The 18,350-nt window shown below is 44.9% G+C and overlaps 1 protein-coding gene across 1 annotated transcript in view; it reads right to left on the reverse strand.

The window, feature by feature from the left end:
• Window positions 1–741: 741 nt before the first annotated feature.
• Window positions 742–18,350, reverse strand: part of FKBP15 (FKBP prolyl isomerase family member 15) — a 384,455-nt gene continuing 366,846 nt past the window's right edge. The window contains exons 28-29 of the mRNA XM_086921201.1: window positions 16,969–17,080; window positions 742–1,401 (exon numbers count right to left, since the gene is read on the reverse strand). Coding sequence (XP_086777327.1) covers window positions 1,324–1,401; window positions 16,969–17,080 — 190 coding nt within the window. The 3' untranslated portion in view covers window positions 742–1,323. The remainder of the gene's footprint in view (window positions 1,402–16,968; window positions 17,081–18,350) is intronic.

Genomic DNA, 18,350 nt, shown 5'->3' on the forward strand with positions numbered 1-18,350 from the left:
GTCAATGGTTTAGGAGAATTTTGGCCTGGATTATAAAATGTCTTCACCGGTGTAGCCTCCGATAATGGATGATTTTCTAATTTTGAAGTCTTGGCAGGCCAAACTGTTTGATTCCTTGTGGTCCCTGTGCAGACAGAGGTTACAGACCCTGTGCTGGTCTGACTACGGGAGCTGGCTGTTGCATTTAGAACAAAATTGGATATGTGTGTGCTCTATCACCCACATCCCTCATGAGTCATTCTCATATGACCGGTCTTAGAAATCCTCAACTCCGGGTCGATTCCGAAGCAGTTACTTGCCGTATGGTGTTTATGTGTTTTGAGGGATGTGATTCTGATCTTCGGAGTCCTCTGAGCAACCTGGTCCCAGAGCTCCAAAAACACATCCAAACCCAATGGCAGAAAAAAACACACTCTAGGGTGGTGTATTATCCTGAGACATTGAGGGTTTCAGGGTTAGGATCACGAGTCACCTCCTAATGGAAACCTCTTCTTCTAAGGAAAACAACTTGCGAAGTCCTTGTCCAACACTGGACAACAGAAGTGTGCTAGCATTTGATCTACATCAGCATATGCTGCGAACAAATTTAGGTAGGAGTATTTTTTTTTTTTAAGTAGCTTGTATGTAGTTTAACCACACCCTGTTAAGTAAACAATAAATACCACTTTGTAACATACTGACAAGTGCATAGCCTATTTTGTCACTGACGTTTATCAATAAATGCAAAAGGGACATGCAAACATGAAGGCACAAAAAATTATTATTGTAATAATTTGATATTTTTTTACATTTTGTATTTTTTTAAAATAAAGAACTTTGTAATAGGTTGTATTAATTACATTTAAATGTATATGCAGTACTGTGACTAAATGGACTATGTACAGTAAATGTTAATATGATTAATGCTATGCTAGAGTATCCTACAGCGGTAAATGTCTCTTTCTAGAGTTGCTTTCTTTTCCCCATTACCAGAGCATTACCAGTTTGAAGCCATTTGGACCAGCGTACAAAAAGAGGTTTATTCGGATTAAAAGGACCATCAGATTAACAAAGACTGGCTTTGATGAGAACCCGGTATCTCGAAACAAAGTTAAACTGTCCTGACTTGTACTGATTCACTGACACTGCAGTGCAGTACAACACGGCAGTACAAGATCGGCATACGGTGACTTCTGTGGACCCCAGTCAACTGCTGCCTTAGAAGCTCACACGGAAGGGTCTCAGAATGTCTCTCCTGTTCATCGTGCCACGTTAAAAGTGCTTTACGGTCCGTGTGACAGAAGTGCCCATTGAGAAGAACCACAAATTGGGCTCACAGGCTATTCATCCCAGCCAATCCAGGTCTTCATCTTCCTCATCATCCCCGAACAGAGGAGCAGGTGGTGGGCGCCCCTTCAAACTCTGAAAGTGACAATAAAGAACAGACTGTAAAATGGCAAGTATAATGAGACAATGGATAATGAAGTCATGTCTTAACATGGGTTTAGAGTTCTAATTAGTCCTGGGTGAAAACTGCATGAAAGATTATTTTGGGCATCCATAGTTGGCAGTGGAGGCATCAGCGATAACTATGGGTTGTCAATGAACATAACAGAGTACGTCATCTGGCGGTGAACTTACATGTTCAACAAGATTGTGACCACTTCTTTTTCCCTATTTTAGAAGCTCAACACTATTCTGCATATTGAACCATTATTGTTTGGTTGGAAATAGCATCTTGTCTATTCAAACTAAAAGCTTTGGGTGATCACTACATGGCATGGTCAGGGTGACTCATGACCCTATCCTTCTCAATTATAAAATTAGAGCAGAGGTGCATTGGCCTGGATTTAATTTGGTGCTTCAATGAGATTTGTGCATCTCAGTATTTTATTTGGCTAGGTATGTCGTAGCAAAGTGTATCAGCAGTAACTAAAAGATGTGCATGCTGTCAATGTAGAAAAGTACAATTGTTCCCCAGTAGAATAGGACCATCCTGGAAGGTGTAGATCATGTAGCATTGTCGAGTTTCACAGTACTTGAACAAGCCAAGGGCAAAACATCTGCTGTTACTTCCAATGTATATTGTGCCTGTAATAGTGGGGTTTTGTGGGTTATGGATCTGGTTGTGGAGAGAAGGGTCTTAATCCCCTTCTTCATGAGTGCTCTTTCTCAGGAGGATAGATATGAGCCTCAGAAATGGGTGTGATGGCTGTCAGGGGACAGAGGACGGGCTCTATAGGCCTGTTGACTCAGTATGCCTCCTTGTTGCTTTCTGGAAGTTGCCAAACTAGCCTCCCTCTGTGGTCGAAACTGCTGTGTTGCACCTGTCTTAACTCGTCGCAGGTTCAGACTTAGCACTGCTTGGCACGTTAACATGAGCCTTTGTGGTAAGGTTCGGTCTCAGGTCTTTGCCCCTGAAATCTATCACTGTTAGTTCACTGCACTTGGGTTTGTCGAAAGCTGGGCGGTGGCTGGGGTTATGGTAGGGGGATTAGTGTTGCGAATGTTCACTCGCGAATACTTAAAATGCCCCCTATGTTTAATTATAATGTAAAAACTGTACATTTGTTTTAAATATATGCCCATCCTTAATTAGTGCTCAAAAGAACTAGTTGCGTTTTGAATAACCATTTCCATTATCATTTAAGCAAGGGCACAACCTTACAAACAACTAATTGGCTTTTATTGAAGGCAATCATGGCCCTTTGGTCCAGCTAGCGCATCTTCAGTATTAAGATGGCGATGGTGAGCTGAAGATTAAAGAAGGATACTCAAAGATCAAGCTACAGTTAACAGTGCTTTGCAAACACCCCTTATCCAAAGTTGGGGCAAAATAAATAAAAAGGTCACTCAATGCAAATTTGTCTGAAAGTTTTCATTTGCTTTATGCAACAATGATGTAACTTGTTTTAAAGGGGAGACTGCTTCAGCCATGGAAAATGTCTGCTTTAAAAAAAATCCTTGCTCAGGAGAGCTGGGGAAAGTTTATTTTCCAGCAAGCACTGCAGTTTGTTGTTCTCATGTTTTTGGCCTGCAAATCCTTTCTTTACTTTGGGTATGAAAGCAATGTGGTGTATATTAAGCATCTTTGGAATAACAACAGGGTTTAATTTACACAAATCAATGATTAAATAAATGCTAGCGAACAAAATGAAATAAATAGTTAAAATGATTTGTCTTTTAAGGTGAATCGTGGCACTTAAATATTTAGTTGCTTTATCATTTGTGGATTTACAGGTCGCAGGAGCACCCGCCGCAGTCACTGCCTTCAACGGTTCCTACATGGAAATGGGCGTTACGGCTAAAATTTGCTGCGGAAAAAAAAGAAAACAAAATCGAACTCTCAACACCCAAATTGCCAGTGTCCAGAAAGGTGGTTTAACAGTTCCAGAGTAGGCTGCTTTCCCCTCAACAATATAAATGGTCCCAATGCCCGAAGTATGAAGGCAGACTGCCCTCTGAAGAGAGGATGATGTAGATCCTCTCAAGGATTTGATAGTTTAGGGGGACAGTGCAGGTTCAACCATGTGTCAATGACAGGTGATTTTGATTCTTGTTGACTGATTATGTCCTCCTTTAAAGTACGAGTTACTTACCTTCGGCAACAATGTATCTGGTTGAGACGATTCTAGCCGCAGATTCCTTAACGTAGAATTATTCCCAGGCGTGAGACTGGATCCAGAAAACTTTTTGCCACAGCATCCCTGCGCACCGGGGGGAACAGCATCACGCGACTCCATCCAGGCGTCATCCGCGTACGTGATGTCAGCGAGGTCACATAAGTCCCACCCCGGCGCGCCTACGTCAGTTTTTTCCTTTTCCGCGTGCAATGCGGATCCGGTCTCTGTTCCCGGCCTGTTTAAGCCCCTTTTTTCTTTCACTATTATTGTTATCTGTGTGGAACAGTGTGCGAATGCCTTCGGGCTTTAAGACTTGCACGTTGTGTGTACGCCTTATGTCGGCGACGGACCCTCACCTCATTTGCATGTGGTGTTTGGGGGAAGATCACGGCTCCACTGATTGCGAGGCATGCCAACAGTTGAAGCCGAAGTAGCAGCGGGAGCTCCGGATGAAGCTGGTCTTGTGACGTCTATCCAGGTCGGATTCATCACCTCGATCGGCTTCGGTCGAAGGTTTTCAAAGCGGTTGTCGGCGTACTCATCCCTCTCCTATGCCGCACGAGCGTCGCTCCCTGGTGGGTAAGTGTTGCAGTTTGTCCCCGGGGGCTGGTTTCCAGCCTGTTTGGGGCGTGGGCTTTCCGTGGGTGATATGGCCCTGCGTTTCGTCCTCCTATCCACCGTTTCCCAGTGAGGGGGTGTCGAGAGCCCATATGGGGACATATGTGGCAGCTTTGCAGGCCTCCCTGGCTTCTCCTCCTCCTCCTTCCCCTCCTGGGACATTGGAGGATATCTTGCATTGTGCAGGGCCCTCCCCGGCGTCGCAGGCGGCTCCTACGCCGACTGGCTCGGCTCCAGGCTTGGAGGATGTGGTGCCGTTGGGGTGTACTCACGGACAATGTTCTAGCTTTTCTTTTTGCCTGGCACTCCTCCATAAGCAGTTCATCGGGACACAGACCTAGTCATGTGGCTGGTGAGAAGACTTTCTGAATTTATATGTTGAAATAAGAATGCCTTGTAACACTTTTTGTTGTGCATCTTACTACTGATTCTCATTTAGTAGCGTCATACTTAAGTCAGGGGATGCATTAAGTGCTGTGTAGTCTATTGCAAGTGTGAAACTCAGCCAGTGTTTCTCCCGCTCTTACTAGACTTGAGTGAGAGCAATTTTTCACTATCGGTGTTTTGTCTTATATTGAAAGGAGAGCATGAGAACTATCAAGCAGACGCATATCCTTTGTGGCATTGACACGTCCTGGCAGACGCAGTCCAGTAAGCTGCCCTTCTCTTCAAAGGCTACAACAACAAGGCACTTTGTAGACTTCACAGAATTAGAAGTCCGAGTTGAAAAATGGCAACAATGCAGTTTCCAACATTGGTGTGCATGCTAACTCGCTGTTCACAGAACATTTAAAGAACCAATAGCTGTCAACTACTTTCAAAGGTTTAAGGGCTCTTTCTCCAAGGAGCATCCCCTGTTGATGGCCAGATTTCCCAGGTTTCAGAGGCCAGCGGGTACAGTTAGACCAGGTCTCTGACTGGTCTAGGTAAAATGTGTATTGACGCTCTGAATGGTGGTTACTCCCACTGTCACGGTATATGACCAATGCACAGCAGAGGAGGCACTGGTGAATGTCAAACAGGCCAGGGGAATCCTACTATGAAAAGAATGGACTAGAGGTCTATCCCCATCCAGGAAATATACATGTTTTGAAAAATGGTATACAATAGAAAGGATACAACATCCATACGCAAAGGAGACCACTATCTTGTGCAGCACACATACAGGGTCCAAGTTCCAAGTGAACAACATCATTCACCAGTCCACCACACCACACATTCTATAGACAGACAGACATACATACATCCTAGATACATTTATTAGACATGATAGAGGGATGGATACTAGTTGCAGGAGCTGGACAGGCCTATACAGTGGAGAGCAAGTAGACCGCTTCCCCACAGGATAACAGGTAAAAAAGGCCTGTGCTCCTGGACTATCAATAGACTGTCACCATTGCTAGTCACTAATACCCTAGGTAGAGCACGCAGATGCAACAGTTACTCAGGATGGAGCATACTGTGGGCGGCCTGAAGTCATAAGAGAATAGCAGCTCTGATGTCATCAAAACCAAAGCGTCATGGAGCACGTCCAGAGAGCTTGTGTCGCCTTCAAATCTTCTGGAGAAAAATTGAGGCTTTCCAGAAAACATGCAAGGGTAGGTTGGCACACCAAGGGTTTTAGACCCAACTGCAGGACACAGAAAAAAACAAGGAATAGCAAGAATGAATAAAAAAAAGGAACGGAGGAAAATAAAAGGCTGCTGAATGAGAGACAGAAGAGAAAATTATGAGCGCTAGACTTATAAAGAGAAAGTGGAAGCAGAGAAAATATAGGAAAGTACAAACTGGAGAGTAGAATAAAATGGAATTGATGGAGCAATAGTGGAACGAAAAAATAAGACCGAAGAAATAAGACTGTATAAAATGGTGGGGAAATAGATCAGAGAAGGCAAAGAGAGTTAAACCGAACGCAAAAAGAAAATGAACAAGCATTTACAATGCAATGGTCTCGGAATCATTAAAGGTAGAGCTATTGGTATTGCTCATGACATTCCTTTTTTTCTTTTCTTAAATCATCAATAAATGGCATTGTCATTTACATTGCCAATAGCTTAATCATTAAATAAATGTCATTGTCATTTACAATCCCAATAGCTACACCCTACACAGAGCCACCCACACATAGAGCCACCTACAAAAAAAATAAATGGCATTGTCATTTACATTGCCAATAGCACAACCAGGGGAGCAGAGGCAAGAAAAACGCGTGCAATCAGGGGGCAGAAGGCAAGAAAAACGAGCGCAATCAGGGGGCAGAAGGCAAGAAAACGAGTACAATCAGGGGGGCAGAGGCAAGAAAAAAAAGCTATTCCGGAGGGGTGAGGGCTATGTCTCTGTCACTGCTCTCTTTGTAGGTTCGTCTTGATGGTGAAGGGAGGGCGGCATTCAGAAAAGATCCTCATGCAGAGCAGCGGTGTGCTGCAGTCTGGGGCTGAGTTTTTGTTTTTTAAACTAAGTTGCCCTGGTTGTAGGAGGACGTCCCAGTCCTGCATGTTGTGCCGAGCGCTGCAGAGCAGGCCGTACTGTTCAAGGGCTGGTCATGCCACGGCGCCCCCACTAACAGCTCGAGACAGCCGGATGATGCCGCAATCTCACGCCAATCCCGGGGGAAGGCAGCCGTGGGGGAAGGAACCGACTCATAGAGGTCGCGCGACAATTGCATTCCAAAGCCGCCTCTTCATATCTTGCCGCCGCCTGATCTCTACTCTGACCAACATTAATTGTTTATGGTATTTCTCCATATTTTACGTTTTATAATGCATAGCTCTTTCATGTGGCCTAACGGATAGAGTGGTTGACCTCGGAGCTTGGGAACTGGGTCTCGAGTCTCCTGTGATTCTGGGCAAATCACTTAATACCCCCGCCCCCTCCCGTGCCTAACAAAATGCATGTTTCCCGTCTGTAACGGACCTGCTGCTCATGTACGCGCTATATGAAACTAAAAACAAGTAAGAAGAAATAGGACCCAGAAGGATACAGAGAAAGAGACCGTCCCAGCACTTGTTTTATCTGAAATTAAAGCATTGGGACCGTAAAACTAACAAACGCTATAAAAGTGGCTGACATGTCAGCAACAATAATGTCTCACAATGCACACGGAAACTCCTGTCTGAATAAATGCTTGTAAAACAAGCTGCCTTGCCCTCGGTGCGATTGAACAATGTGTTATGAGCAGAGCTGCCCACTGTGTTTTAGGATTATTTCTCATGAGAGGCAGCATGCTGGCAAAAAATAAGGAAGCGTAGGGGAGAAAAAGGTTTTCCACAAAAGGATCCACAAGGCGAAATTTCTAAGGAAGAATGAAATATTGCAGTGGTGGTCTATTCTTTTGTTTTTTTTTAAATTAAAATCTCATATTGACGGGGTGGCGGGGGCATAGTTTGTCATTCGGTTGTGCTTTCCTGCACCTGAACCAAGCCGTAGTGCGACCAGTGGCCCCTATGGCTGTAGCCAATCTCCCTTAAAGCGTAGCCTGAAAGAATGAGTGCCGGACGGAACAGCTTTATGTGGGGGTGGTATGTGCCAATGAGTGCCTCTCTGCGCTGCTGTTAATGCAGTTTGTACAGACCTCCTGCTGGTGTGTACTGCTTCTCATGCTCTCTCCCCACTCTTCTCTTCCACTCTCTGCTGCTTCTAGCTTACCTCATCGGGAACGGCTCCGAGCGTGTGGTAACCAGCGCCCGGGAGCACATCTACGACTTGTGCTCTTTGGAAAACTACCACTTTGTAGTAGAGCATGAGTTCCTTTCAGCCAGTGGGAGCTGGCTTCGTGGCCTGGGGTTGTCAGTCACCGATACGAGCCCCAGGAGTCTGGATGTTCGTGTTAGGAAGCGGCTGCTCTACGAGAGCCTTGAAGATGCCAGGCAGTGTGCCCCAGAGTATTAATTAGCACAGTCAAGAACTTTCAGAGCTCGTTGCAAACGGAGCCCACGCCGCTCCAGCCCAGGCTTTCTATTAAAATATGCACAGATATGGGCCTCCTGGGGACACTGAGAGGAGGCCTTTAATTATACAGGAATCTCCAAATCCTAAACGCGCGTTGCTTTCGAGACGCTCAGAGAGCCCTGTCTGCACTGGAGGCTGGCTGATGAGTGTGTGAATGAGGAAGGCTTTTGTGTGCGACCTGTCGAGGCAGTCTACATGGGCCTGGCCGTGCTACAACTAGAATAAAAACAAGCTTTGATAAGAGCAACAATATCCTTGGCGAAGGGCAGGTTCTAAATGAAGGGTACTCACCACACGCCCCCAGCGATTCAGACGTGAGTGAAACCGAAACCTTCCGTGGGGCGGGACTTCCGGCTTTGGAAGCCCGTGCACGCGCCCACGGAGAAAAGCAGTGCTGGTGATGCGGAGCTCCCATGCCCGAGGGAGAGCCCCGCGGTGGCGGCTGAAGTCCGGAGTGGCGGTAAGTGTGCTGGGGGGGCGCTCGGTGCACGTGTGTGTGTGTGTGTGTGTGCGCGTGTGTGTGTATGCGACGGCGGGGTGGGTTCTCTGTATGTGTGGGTGCGTGCGTGCATGGGCGCTCGTGTGTGTGTGTGTGTCTCTGTGAATGCGCATGCCTGTGAACACCTTACGATATGGAGCATTTTCGATCATGCCATGAAACACGCTGCTTAAAAGAAACTGAAAGTTACACGTTTAACCGCACTCTAAACGCGCATTGCCGCATTCTAAACGCGCATTGCAAGAAACTTGCAACAAAGTCAATTGAGCGCTCGTACTTGTGCGCGTGCCAGTTTCAAATCGCCTCCAAGGAGATGCGCGCGGCCAGAATTGTCTCCTGGAAAGCAGACACGCCGACAAAAGGTCTCTGGCGTGAACGCGCTTCCGCGCGCTTAGCCGAGACCAAAAAAGTGAATGAACCATGAGAAAATTAAAAGTGTTGCTTAGAAGTTAGATTTCAGACAACTTTACATACTGACAGGAGAGCAATAAAAAGGCTAACAAAATGTGTGAGAGAGGTATGAAAGCATGAACCAATGAGAAGAGGACCAAAAAGAAGAGGAGAACTAGAATAAATGAATGGAAGATAATGACGAATAGCCTTTCACACGACCGGACACATCAGGCAAATCTGGTTTTTGAAATTCCACTTGGGCTTGAGGGAAAGTGTCCTCCTTTACTGAGGACAGACAGCATGTGGTAAAAACAGGCAATCACACCTTGTCCTCAAAAACTATATGAGGTTTCATCTTAGTGCCAAAATTATTCAACCTCTAAAAGGAGCCTCTAGGCCGGATTCTGAATGACTAGTATCAATTTGCATCAATATGCAACTTCAAATGTACATGAGACCTACATCTTAAAATAAAGTCTCACTGATCTGCATTCATGCATCAAGGATACTTTCCTGTCCGCTATCCCCCTTCAGGTTCTTCCAGGGCCCCTGGGGCACTTTACGGCCGACCAACTGATGGCGTTGCATGACCGCTTCTTGGATACGGTGGGCAGTCTCTTCCAGGACGCCCATCTTCTTACATTCGACCAGTTATGCCAGGATTATGACATACCCCAAGCCAATTCCTGCTACAAAGGCAGCTGTTGGTGATGTTTTGGTTGCTGTGGGGTACGGTGGAGTAAGAAGCCCCTAGCCATGCTGTAATACATGCATTATATATTATGAGGGGTTGGGGGAGTCACCTAATCACATGGTTATATATAGCTATTAGGAAGCACACAAGGATCCTTCTGACATACCTTTGACTCGTTTGGGAGGAAGACCTGGCGAGCTCCCTACATGACACTGAAAGGTCCAGAGCCCTATATTCCCCCAAGATCATTTCCCAAAACGCATGTTTTAAAAACATCCAATGCATGATGTTACTCAGGGTGTATCTCATGCCTTCTCGGCTGAATTGCATGTTCCCCACCGCCAATCTCAATTGCCCTAGATGTCGGCGCCAGAGGGTCGACCTCCAACACATGCTCTGGTATTGCCCCAGTATAACCATCTATTGGCAAGCAATACACTCCACAATGGCCAGCATCACAAAAGTCACAACATTGAATTTCTGGGAGGCCACAGCCCTGGGTATCTCCACTAAGAGGAAAAATCACAAAGTGCTAGCGCACTTTGCCAATCTTACCCTACTGCTGGCTCAGCGTCTTCTCACCATACATGGGGGAGCCCAACAGCCCCTGCCACCCCCACAGTAGCACAGGGCGCTACTCTGTATGAGAGTCTCAGAAAGCACAGCATTACTTGGGGGAAAGCTTGTCAGCTTCGTAGATACCCCACAGCAGCAGCCGGACACCAGTTCAAGGAACTGACTGAATGGGATTTCCCCTCACTTCCCTTCCGACATCTCCCAAGCCCTCTGGGATGCTGGTGGCTTACTGTGGTCTCTGTTTTTGTCATTCTCGAACCTACGGCCACCCTTTTACTGGATCAACGCCCCCCTCCTGAAGCCCCAAGCCTCCTCCAAGCTCCCGTGATGCGGAGGTTGGGACATTCATGTGGTCGCCACCCCCCCTTTCCTTGCTGTCCCTTGTGACTTCCAGCCCACGTGTACCTCTTTTATCTTCCCCCATTGTTGATTGAGGATTTGCCAATCTCTTTCTTTTCTGCTGTATTCATCTTTACACGCACCTGAGATAAATATGTTTTTACAACCCACTGAACAAATCCATACGCTTCATGTTTTAGGACCTACAACTTGGGCTATTGTTGCGTTTGTGAAAAATATTTGTCCTTCTTTGGAATGCTTATGATGATTACATATTTCTCGGTTACCCGTTTTCCCAATGCTGTAATATGACTGTCGAAATTGCTTTCTCTTACCCTTGAGATAATGTAAACCAAAACCTTTACAAAACAAACAAACCTCAATAAAAATCTTTCTAGAATAAAATAAGGACACTTATTAAACCCAGAGAAATTGTTTAGTGCTCCAGCTGTCAACAGCAAAAATAGATAAACCTATCACTATTGAACTTACTGAATCTACGTGGATTTTCTCTCACTTACACCTATGACAAAGTCCCTCGGTTTCACAAAGAACTCTATTTTAGCATTTATGCAGCACATCAACAAGGTACCAAAAGCTGCACACATGCCCTTCCCCTCCTCCCAAAAATATCAAACATCTCATTCCTCAAGAACATCTGAAAATAGCGGTACATGTTTGTGTTATTTGCAGACTGGACTTCGGTAATGCTTTTGACAGGAGTTTCCAAATGTCATTTAGCACCACTCAAAGCTGCCCTCCACTCAATGAAGAGGTTTGTAAACAGTATGATCACATCACACCTATTCTCTCTGACCATTCCAATGGATCTATCACAGCTAGATACAATTCAAAAACTGCATACTTCCACACAAAGCTAAACACTACAATAATCACAGAGAAAAATGTACCCAGTCGGCCATAATGCTCAAAATCATAAGAGGTGAATCAGTCACAAGTTCTGTGCAAGTGCTTAGGTCAAGTAAAAGTTTTAAGGAAATGCAAAACATTCATTGAGCTCCAGCATAAGCGTGAAATATGCACAACATGCTTCCACGACTGACGGTGAGTGCCAGAACAAGCCTAGATATCCTGAAGGAGACTGCATGCACCTTTCAAGCAAAGACGAATGTAGCAAAAAGATGGCTCTGGTGACCGCATGGATGGCAGGCCACTGCTGCTTTTGACTGCAAGGACAATCACGTCCTCCTCATTCAGACAAACATGTGCAAATATAAACTGGGCCCATTGCCAACACAATGGTACAGGCCTGAAAAAGACACTCATAATTCTGATCCCTTCAAGGGCTTATATACCAAAATTGTTCGGCCAATGTTTAACATGTTTGAAGAGGTGAGGGAAACATGAACACTCCCCATACACCAGCGCACAGCCACAATAGTGGTAGTTCACAAGGCAGGCATGCCTCCAAAAAGCTGCAGGTCGTACAGGCCGATTTCCCTTCTGAACGTAGAGGTGAAGGCGCTTGCTAAGGCCTAGCAACCAGAATTATCACTGTCCTAACCACCATCATTCACACAGACCAATCTGGCTTTATGCCACATAGAAGCACCCACCATAACCTGCGAAGGCTATTAGGAGTCCTACACATGACAAATGCCATAACCTGCGAAGGCTATTAGGAGTCCTACACATGACAAATGCCCTCCAATTAACAGCAACCTATGTGCCTCAATGGCCTTCGCAGCATAGAGTGGCCCTATCTATTCGCCACATTGACCAGACTGGGCTTTTGCCCGAAATTCAGCAACTGGGTAAAATTGCTATACGAGGGCCCACTTGCCAAAGTGAGAGTCAATGGGGCAGAGATGAGACGCTTTGCGCTGGGCAGAGGAACATGACATGGTTGCCCCCTGTTACAGTTGCCATTTGCCCTGGTGCTGGAGGCCTTTGCACATTGGATTAGAATAGACCCAATGATTTGGGGTATCCAAACGCCGGGCAGATTGGAGGAACGAATCTCCCTACATGCTGATGATATACTCCTATATCTATCAAGGCCCTACTACTCCATAGAGAGGATCCTTCATATTTTCTAGCTCTTTGGGAGCTACTATGGCTATACCATACATTGGACCAAATCAGTTGTGTTCCCCATGTCGGGCCCTCCCCCGACACTAACAGCAAAATGTGCTGTTCGGATCGTAGAATAAGGCTTCAAATATTTGGTCAGCTATGTAATGCGCAGCCACCAGACATTCCTGCAGAATAACCTCTTCCCCCAATTACACAGATTCCGAACCGATATAACACATTGGCGCACCCTCCTACTGTGCTTAATAGGCAGACCAACTTTGTATAAAACTATTATACTGCCGCGCCTCCTGAATGTTCTAAAAAACACTTCCTACTCACTCCCAACCACCTTCTTCAAACAGTTAGCCAAGGAATTCCACACTCTGCTATGGCAAGGGGGTACACCCCACACTGCCGTCAATAAACTGTAGAGGGGGGGTTTATGAAGGTGGCTTGGCAGTCTCAGATATTGGTGCCCGGGTGCCAGTAGGTGCTATTAGACAGAGGTGTGCTTTGACGACTGTATGACTACAATCCCCTCTATCCCGGCAGAATATGAGGCATAGTATTGCCAAAGCATAAATACTACGAGTCAAAGACTAAACCGTATGTATTTTGAACTGGGTGCTCACACATTAGGTGTGCATCCTCACTTTCTTATAGGTTTTCACAAGGAGTGGCACGCATGGGACTGGCCCCCGTGTGGTCCTGAAGAAGAGGTTTAGGGGATACCTCGAAACATGTTGACCGAATATTAGGGACTGTATACACATAACAGTTATATCTTTTCCCTACTATTTAACCTCTTTTTTGTCCTTACCAACTAGGAGCGAGAATAAAATATTAGCTCACTACCTAGGTATTTTTAACATCACTGTCACCACTCCACGAACACTGCACTACACATTTCCTCACAGAAAAGTGCTCCTACATAGTTCGGCAAGTCGCAGCACGCCCCAAGCAGCAGCTGTTTGGGATGCCCCAATGATTAAGCATGTCACCTAGGGGCAACCCTGGGTGAGCGAGGGGGCTCAAGAAAATAATTTTCTTTGGACAGGGGTCTTGTTTTTTCGCGCATTCAGCGGAATCCCTATTCCCTTGGTTAGGTTTTTTGAATCTGACATTTATATATTTTTTGGGAACTATAGGTATTGAGAGACGTGTGGGGAGACGGGGCGTCCCTCCCTTTCGACAATTTAAAACAAGAATATGACATGGCACTCTCCCAGAGCATTCCCTACACACGACTCATGCATGCCCTAAATAGATACATACAACAAGGTACGACCATCCCAGACCAATCCCCACTGGAAGTCAGACTAATAGTAGACCCCATTCTTGACAAAGGAATGTCCATAGTGTATAAGAAAATAATGAACAATGCACCAGACCCATTAGCCCCCTTAGAAGTGCCTGGATAAATGACCTGGGCAATACTGAAGATTAAGATTGGATAGAGGCGCTGTAGAGCCCTAGAGACATAGCGATCAGGGCGAGATTCACGATAGTACAACTCAGGGTCTTGCCCTGCTCATATTATCCCTGCACACTGCTACACAAATGGGGAAAGATACAGTCGGGCAAAGTACAAGAGGCTGTCAAAAGAAGGGATCCTTCTTTCAAATTCTATGGAAATGCCCAGTCATCAGCTCATTTTGGCAAGGTGTGACAACAGTGATGCCAAGATTAATAAGGTTGGAGGTTTCAATGGACGCCCGGTGGCTCCTACTGATGATCAAGGGAGAGGGAGACTGGCCCGGCACAATAGACTCTGGCTGGCACTAGCTGTGGGGTTGCAAAATGCAACATAGCAGGACTATGGGGAGCACCTCTCCTCCGTCACTGGCACAGTGGGAGGCTGACCTAGATAGGTGCCAATGAGCAGAAGAAGTAGAGGTTGCATCAAGAAATGGGAAAATATATGGTCTCCCTGGCGGGAATACAGAGGCACGTGAAAAAGGACGAGAGCCCACCGACGCACACTTCCACCACCCCAAAAAGTGAGAAAAGGCAGACAAGATATGACTGTCACCCTGCATAATGTCAAATTATAAACGAAATTGCCTTATATAAATCACAGTAACTGTTGTTGGTCTGTTCCATTGTGGTGAAGCATAATGTTTGGCACATAACTGGTGATGGACAAGTAAATGCTTTCAGTCTTGCTGTATCCAAAGAGCTGGTTTAATGAAAATATATATATTTTTTAATTCTGATCCCAACCGGGGAAGTCGACAAGTGTCAACATCATTTGGCGATTAGAGGAATGCAAAAATACAGCCCCAAAAGACTTTTTATAGCAGGGAACACAAGGTGAACATAGGGAAATATGGAATTCTTTGGCAGTTTCTTTCGCTGCCCTAATTGGGGCCATTAATAATTACACAATGAATTTGCGATAAAAGCCTTTTTCACAAAAAGGGGGGCACTTTAATTTACTGTTTCGTTTCTGGATGATTGTTGGGCTCCATAATTTATCTGAATATTTTTAACAGCTCTTTTCATCAGTTGTAACTGGGCACTTCAGATGGAAAGGTGAGCCTATCGACAGCGAAGAATGATTTGGATTAGGAAAGAGTTGGGTTATGAGAAACAATGTTGAAATAACAAACAAAGTCTACTATGCAAGAACTGGAATCAACTTAGTGTGGTTGTTGCTACATAAAATAAGTGTTATATATTGATGGCCGAATGGGGTACATATTTCCCAGTGGTTGTTAATATCCTATACCTCTTAATTCTGTACACATTACAATAAAGCATTCTACTTTGCTCACCTTCTCATTTCAGGTGGATTTAGAAGTGAAATGTCTTAGTTCTCGGAATTTACAGAATTCAAAACCTCGATTGCCAACAACCCACCCTGCAGACCTGAGAGAACTAACCCCCCCAACCAGCTTTCAGGAAACAGCTTAAAATAAATCTTACCTGCATGTTTGCTGACCTTTTTTAGATGTTTTCCATTTGTTCGACTAATTGTTTATCATGTTAGGTGCATTAGTCCCCTTCCTTATCTCGATGTAACCCGTTTATTTAGAAGATAAGGAACCCAACACCTTTTTGGTCTCTTCAGCCTATATAAATGTTCAATAAATGAATAAATAGCAGGACGTGGTGAGGGGTGAAAGGGATGGAAGAAAAAGAAAGAACGTGGGAACTGATGGAAAATGAGAGGGACAAAGCAGAAAGCGAGGTGAAGCACAAAATAATAAGAAATGGGACAAAGAAGAAAAGGTGAAACATCAGAAACTGATAAAATGAAAAAGCAGGGAACGTAGAACAGATGAGCAGAGAGAGGTGGAACAGAAAAGGACAGAGAGCAAGACTGACGCAAGAAAGAGGAAGAAGTGAAAATAAGAGTAATAACAAAGAGAAAGACCTTGTCAATGGAGCTCATGGCGAAAGAAAGGACTGATAGCATGGATAGCAGCAACATACAGCAACAGAAAGAAACAGAAGAAAAGTGGGGGCAGGGAAAGATCAGTGCTGAAGAAAAGGCAGAGTTGCCAAAATTAACGAAGAGAAGAGTGTAGAAAAACAGGGACAGGAAAGGCTGATGAAGTAACAGAGAGGGAAAAGGGAAGTCAAGCATGAATGCATATAGATTGCATATAAAATACAACTAACTTAATAATGAAATTCGCTGTAGCAGGGGAAGGTTACTAAAGCAACTGGAGTCAACATTGTAAAGTTGCAGATACCATGGCCTGGGTCCAATGAAGGAGGACACCAGTGACAGTACATAAGAGCCTATGAAAAGGGTTCCCAGTCTTGGTCTACAAGATCCAAATCCATGGCAGGTTTTCTCAGCTTTCCCATTAAACACATTCACAATGAATTAATCAATATAAGAATCATTAACATAGTCATTGGTTATCCTTACAAACTGACATGGATCTAACTTGCTCGTTTGGACATCATTGACCTACAGAATTAGCTGTGGCCATGTAGAAGATTCACAGAACCGCAGAGAGTAGAACTGAAAGGAATGGCTAGATCTAACTCAGCAGAATATCCCAGTGTGAATATTTTGCATGAAAAGCAGTATAGTGCAGGGTGCTTGTCAATGGGTAGGTGAGGTCAGACAAACCCTTCTTCGGTTTTCCTCTGGATGCAGTAACAAACAAATAGGGTTATCCCGGTCAGGGTAGCATAATTTCTGGCTCTTTGGGTGTCCTTTAAAAACACACTGGCTCATATCTGCAGTACGAAAGCATTCATCACAGTTGATTTCCTACAGAAAGAAAAAACAGCTTTCTTACCACTTCTTCGTCCTCTTCCTCATCCAGTTTGGGAGAGAGAATAGGTTTCAGGGGTTTCGGTGTTGCAGTTTTAAACAAATCATCATCATCACTGTCTTCATCATTAAGAATACTAAAGAAAATAAATGAAGTAGGATGGTGAGAAGAACTCTGGGAGGAGAACCAAAAAACATTCTCAACTTGCAGATCCCTTGATCCTAAAAGAAGTAGAAGGGGAGCGCGGTTCGATGCACCCATGCTAAGAAGTTTAGCCGTGCTATACAATGTGGTAGGAAATAGGAACTAAGCCTTTCTGTTACAATGAACCCACTAAGTTATATTGAAGCCTACAATATATACCACATTCCTACATTTTAATTATTCATCCCTTTACACTTCTTTTTTTCGCTAATCAAAGTAATCAATTCAATCTGGTTTCCCTTTCTCCAACCCCCATCCAACTATCCATGCCAGTTGCTTAATACCCCACCAAACTGTCTGACACTCACTTTGTCTGGTTATTCAAGGTTGTTAATTTTGGTTTAAAGACCACAAAACAACTAGTACGTTGGCTACTGTCAAAAATATAAGAAAGTAACATAAATACAGTTCTTGCTATAAAGATTCCCACACAGTACAAGGCAACATATCTTAAAATATTTTTTCCTGAAAAACAGATTTCATTGATTTTTGCATTGAAGAAACAACAGGACACACAAGTAGCATGTCGGAGAAAAGAATACAGCATTTGATCAAGGCATAGGTTATTAAATGACACAATACAGTAGTACAAAACAACAGCAACACTCTTGTCCCCAGATGGGACCTAGGCTAACTGGTTCAGCCGTTTCCCCCAGACTCGGCCATATTTACGGGGACCTACCCTGGCCTCATAGACCGTTTTTATCTTGTTGAGCACACCAGTCCATTCCCCGGCACCATTGTGAGAGGGTAGTAGGAGGGGTGAGTGTTTTCCAGCAAGTGGTAATGTCGGGCTTGGCCACCATAAGGGCTCCACCTAAGAAGGACAGATCAGCCCTCGAAGCCCCAGAGCCATCGAGGATCCCCAGAACAGCAACAAGGGGGACAGGGTGACCTCTCACCACAGCACATCAGTAAGCTCACCCACCATCAAAGACCAAAACTCCTGAATCTTAGGACATAGCCAGACTATGTGATAGAAATCTGTGTAGTCTAGCTGAGAAGAGGCAAGCACTATAGAGGTAATATGGTTGGATCAATCACAATCTAGAAGAAAAAGTGATAACCCTAGGTGCCATCAGTGCGTCTCTCCAGCCATCATCCTCGAGGGGACCTATCCAGGTATCCCATCGGGTTCTAAGATGGTCTAAACTGCCTGGGGCATTGACAATCACTGTGCGGTAACTTTTGGTGATCCCGTC

The sequence above is a fragment of the Lissotriton vulgaris genome, chromosome 5, assembly GCF_964263255.1.
Source record: "Lissotriton vulgaris chromosome 5, aLisVul1.2, whole genome shotgun sequence".
NCBI classification, from domain to species: Eukaryota; Metazoa; Chordata; class Amphibia; order Caudata; family Salamandridae; genus Lissotriton; species Lissotriton vulgaris.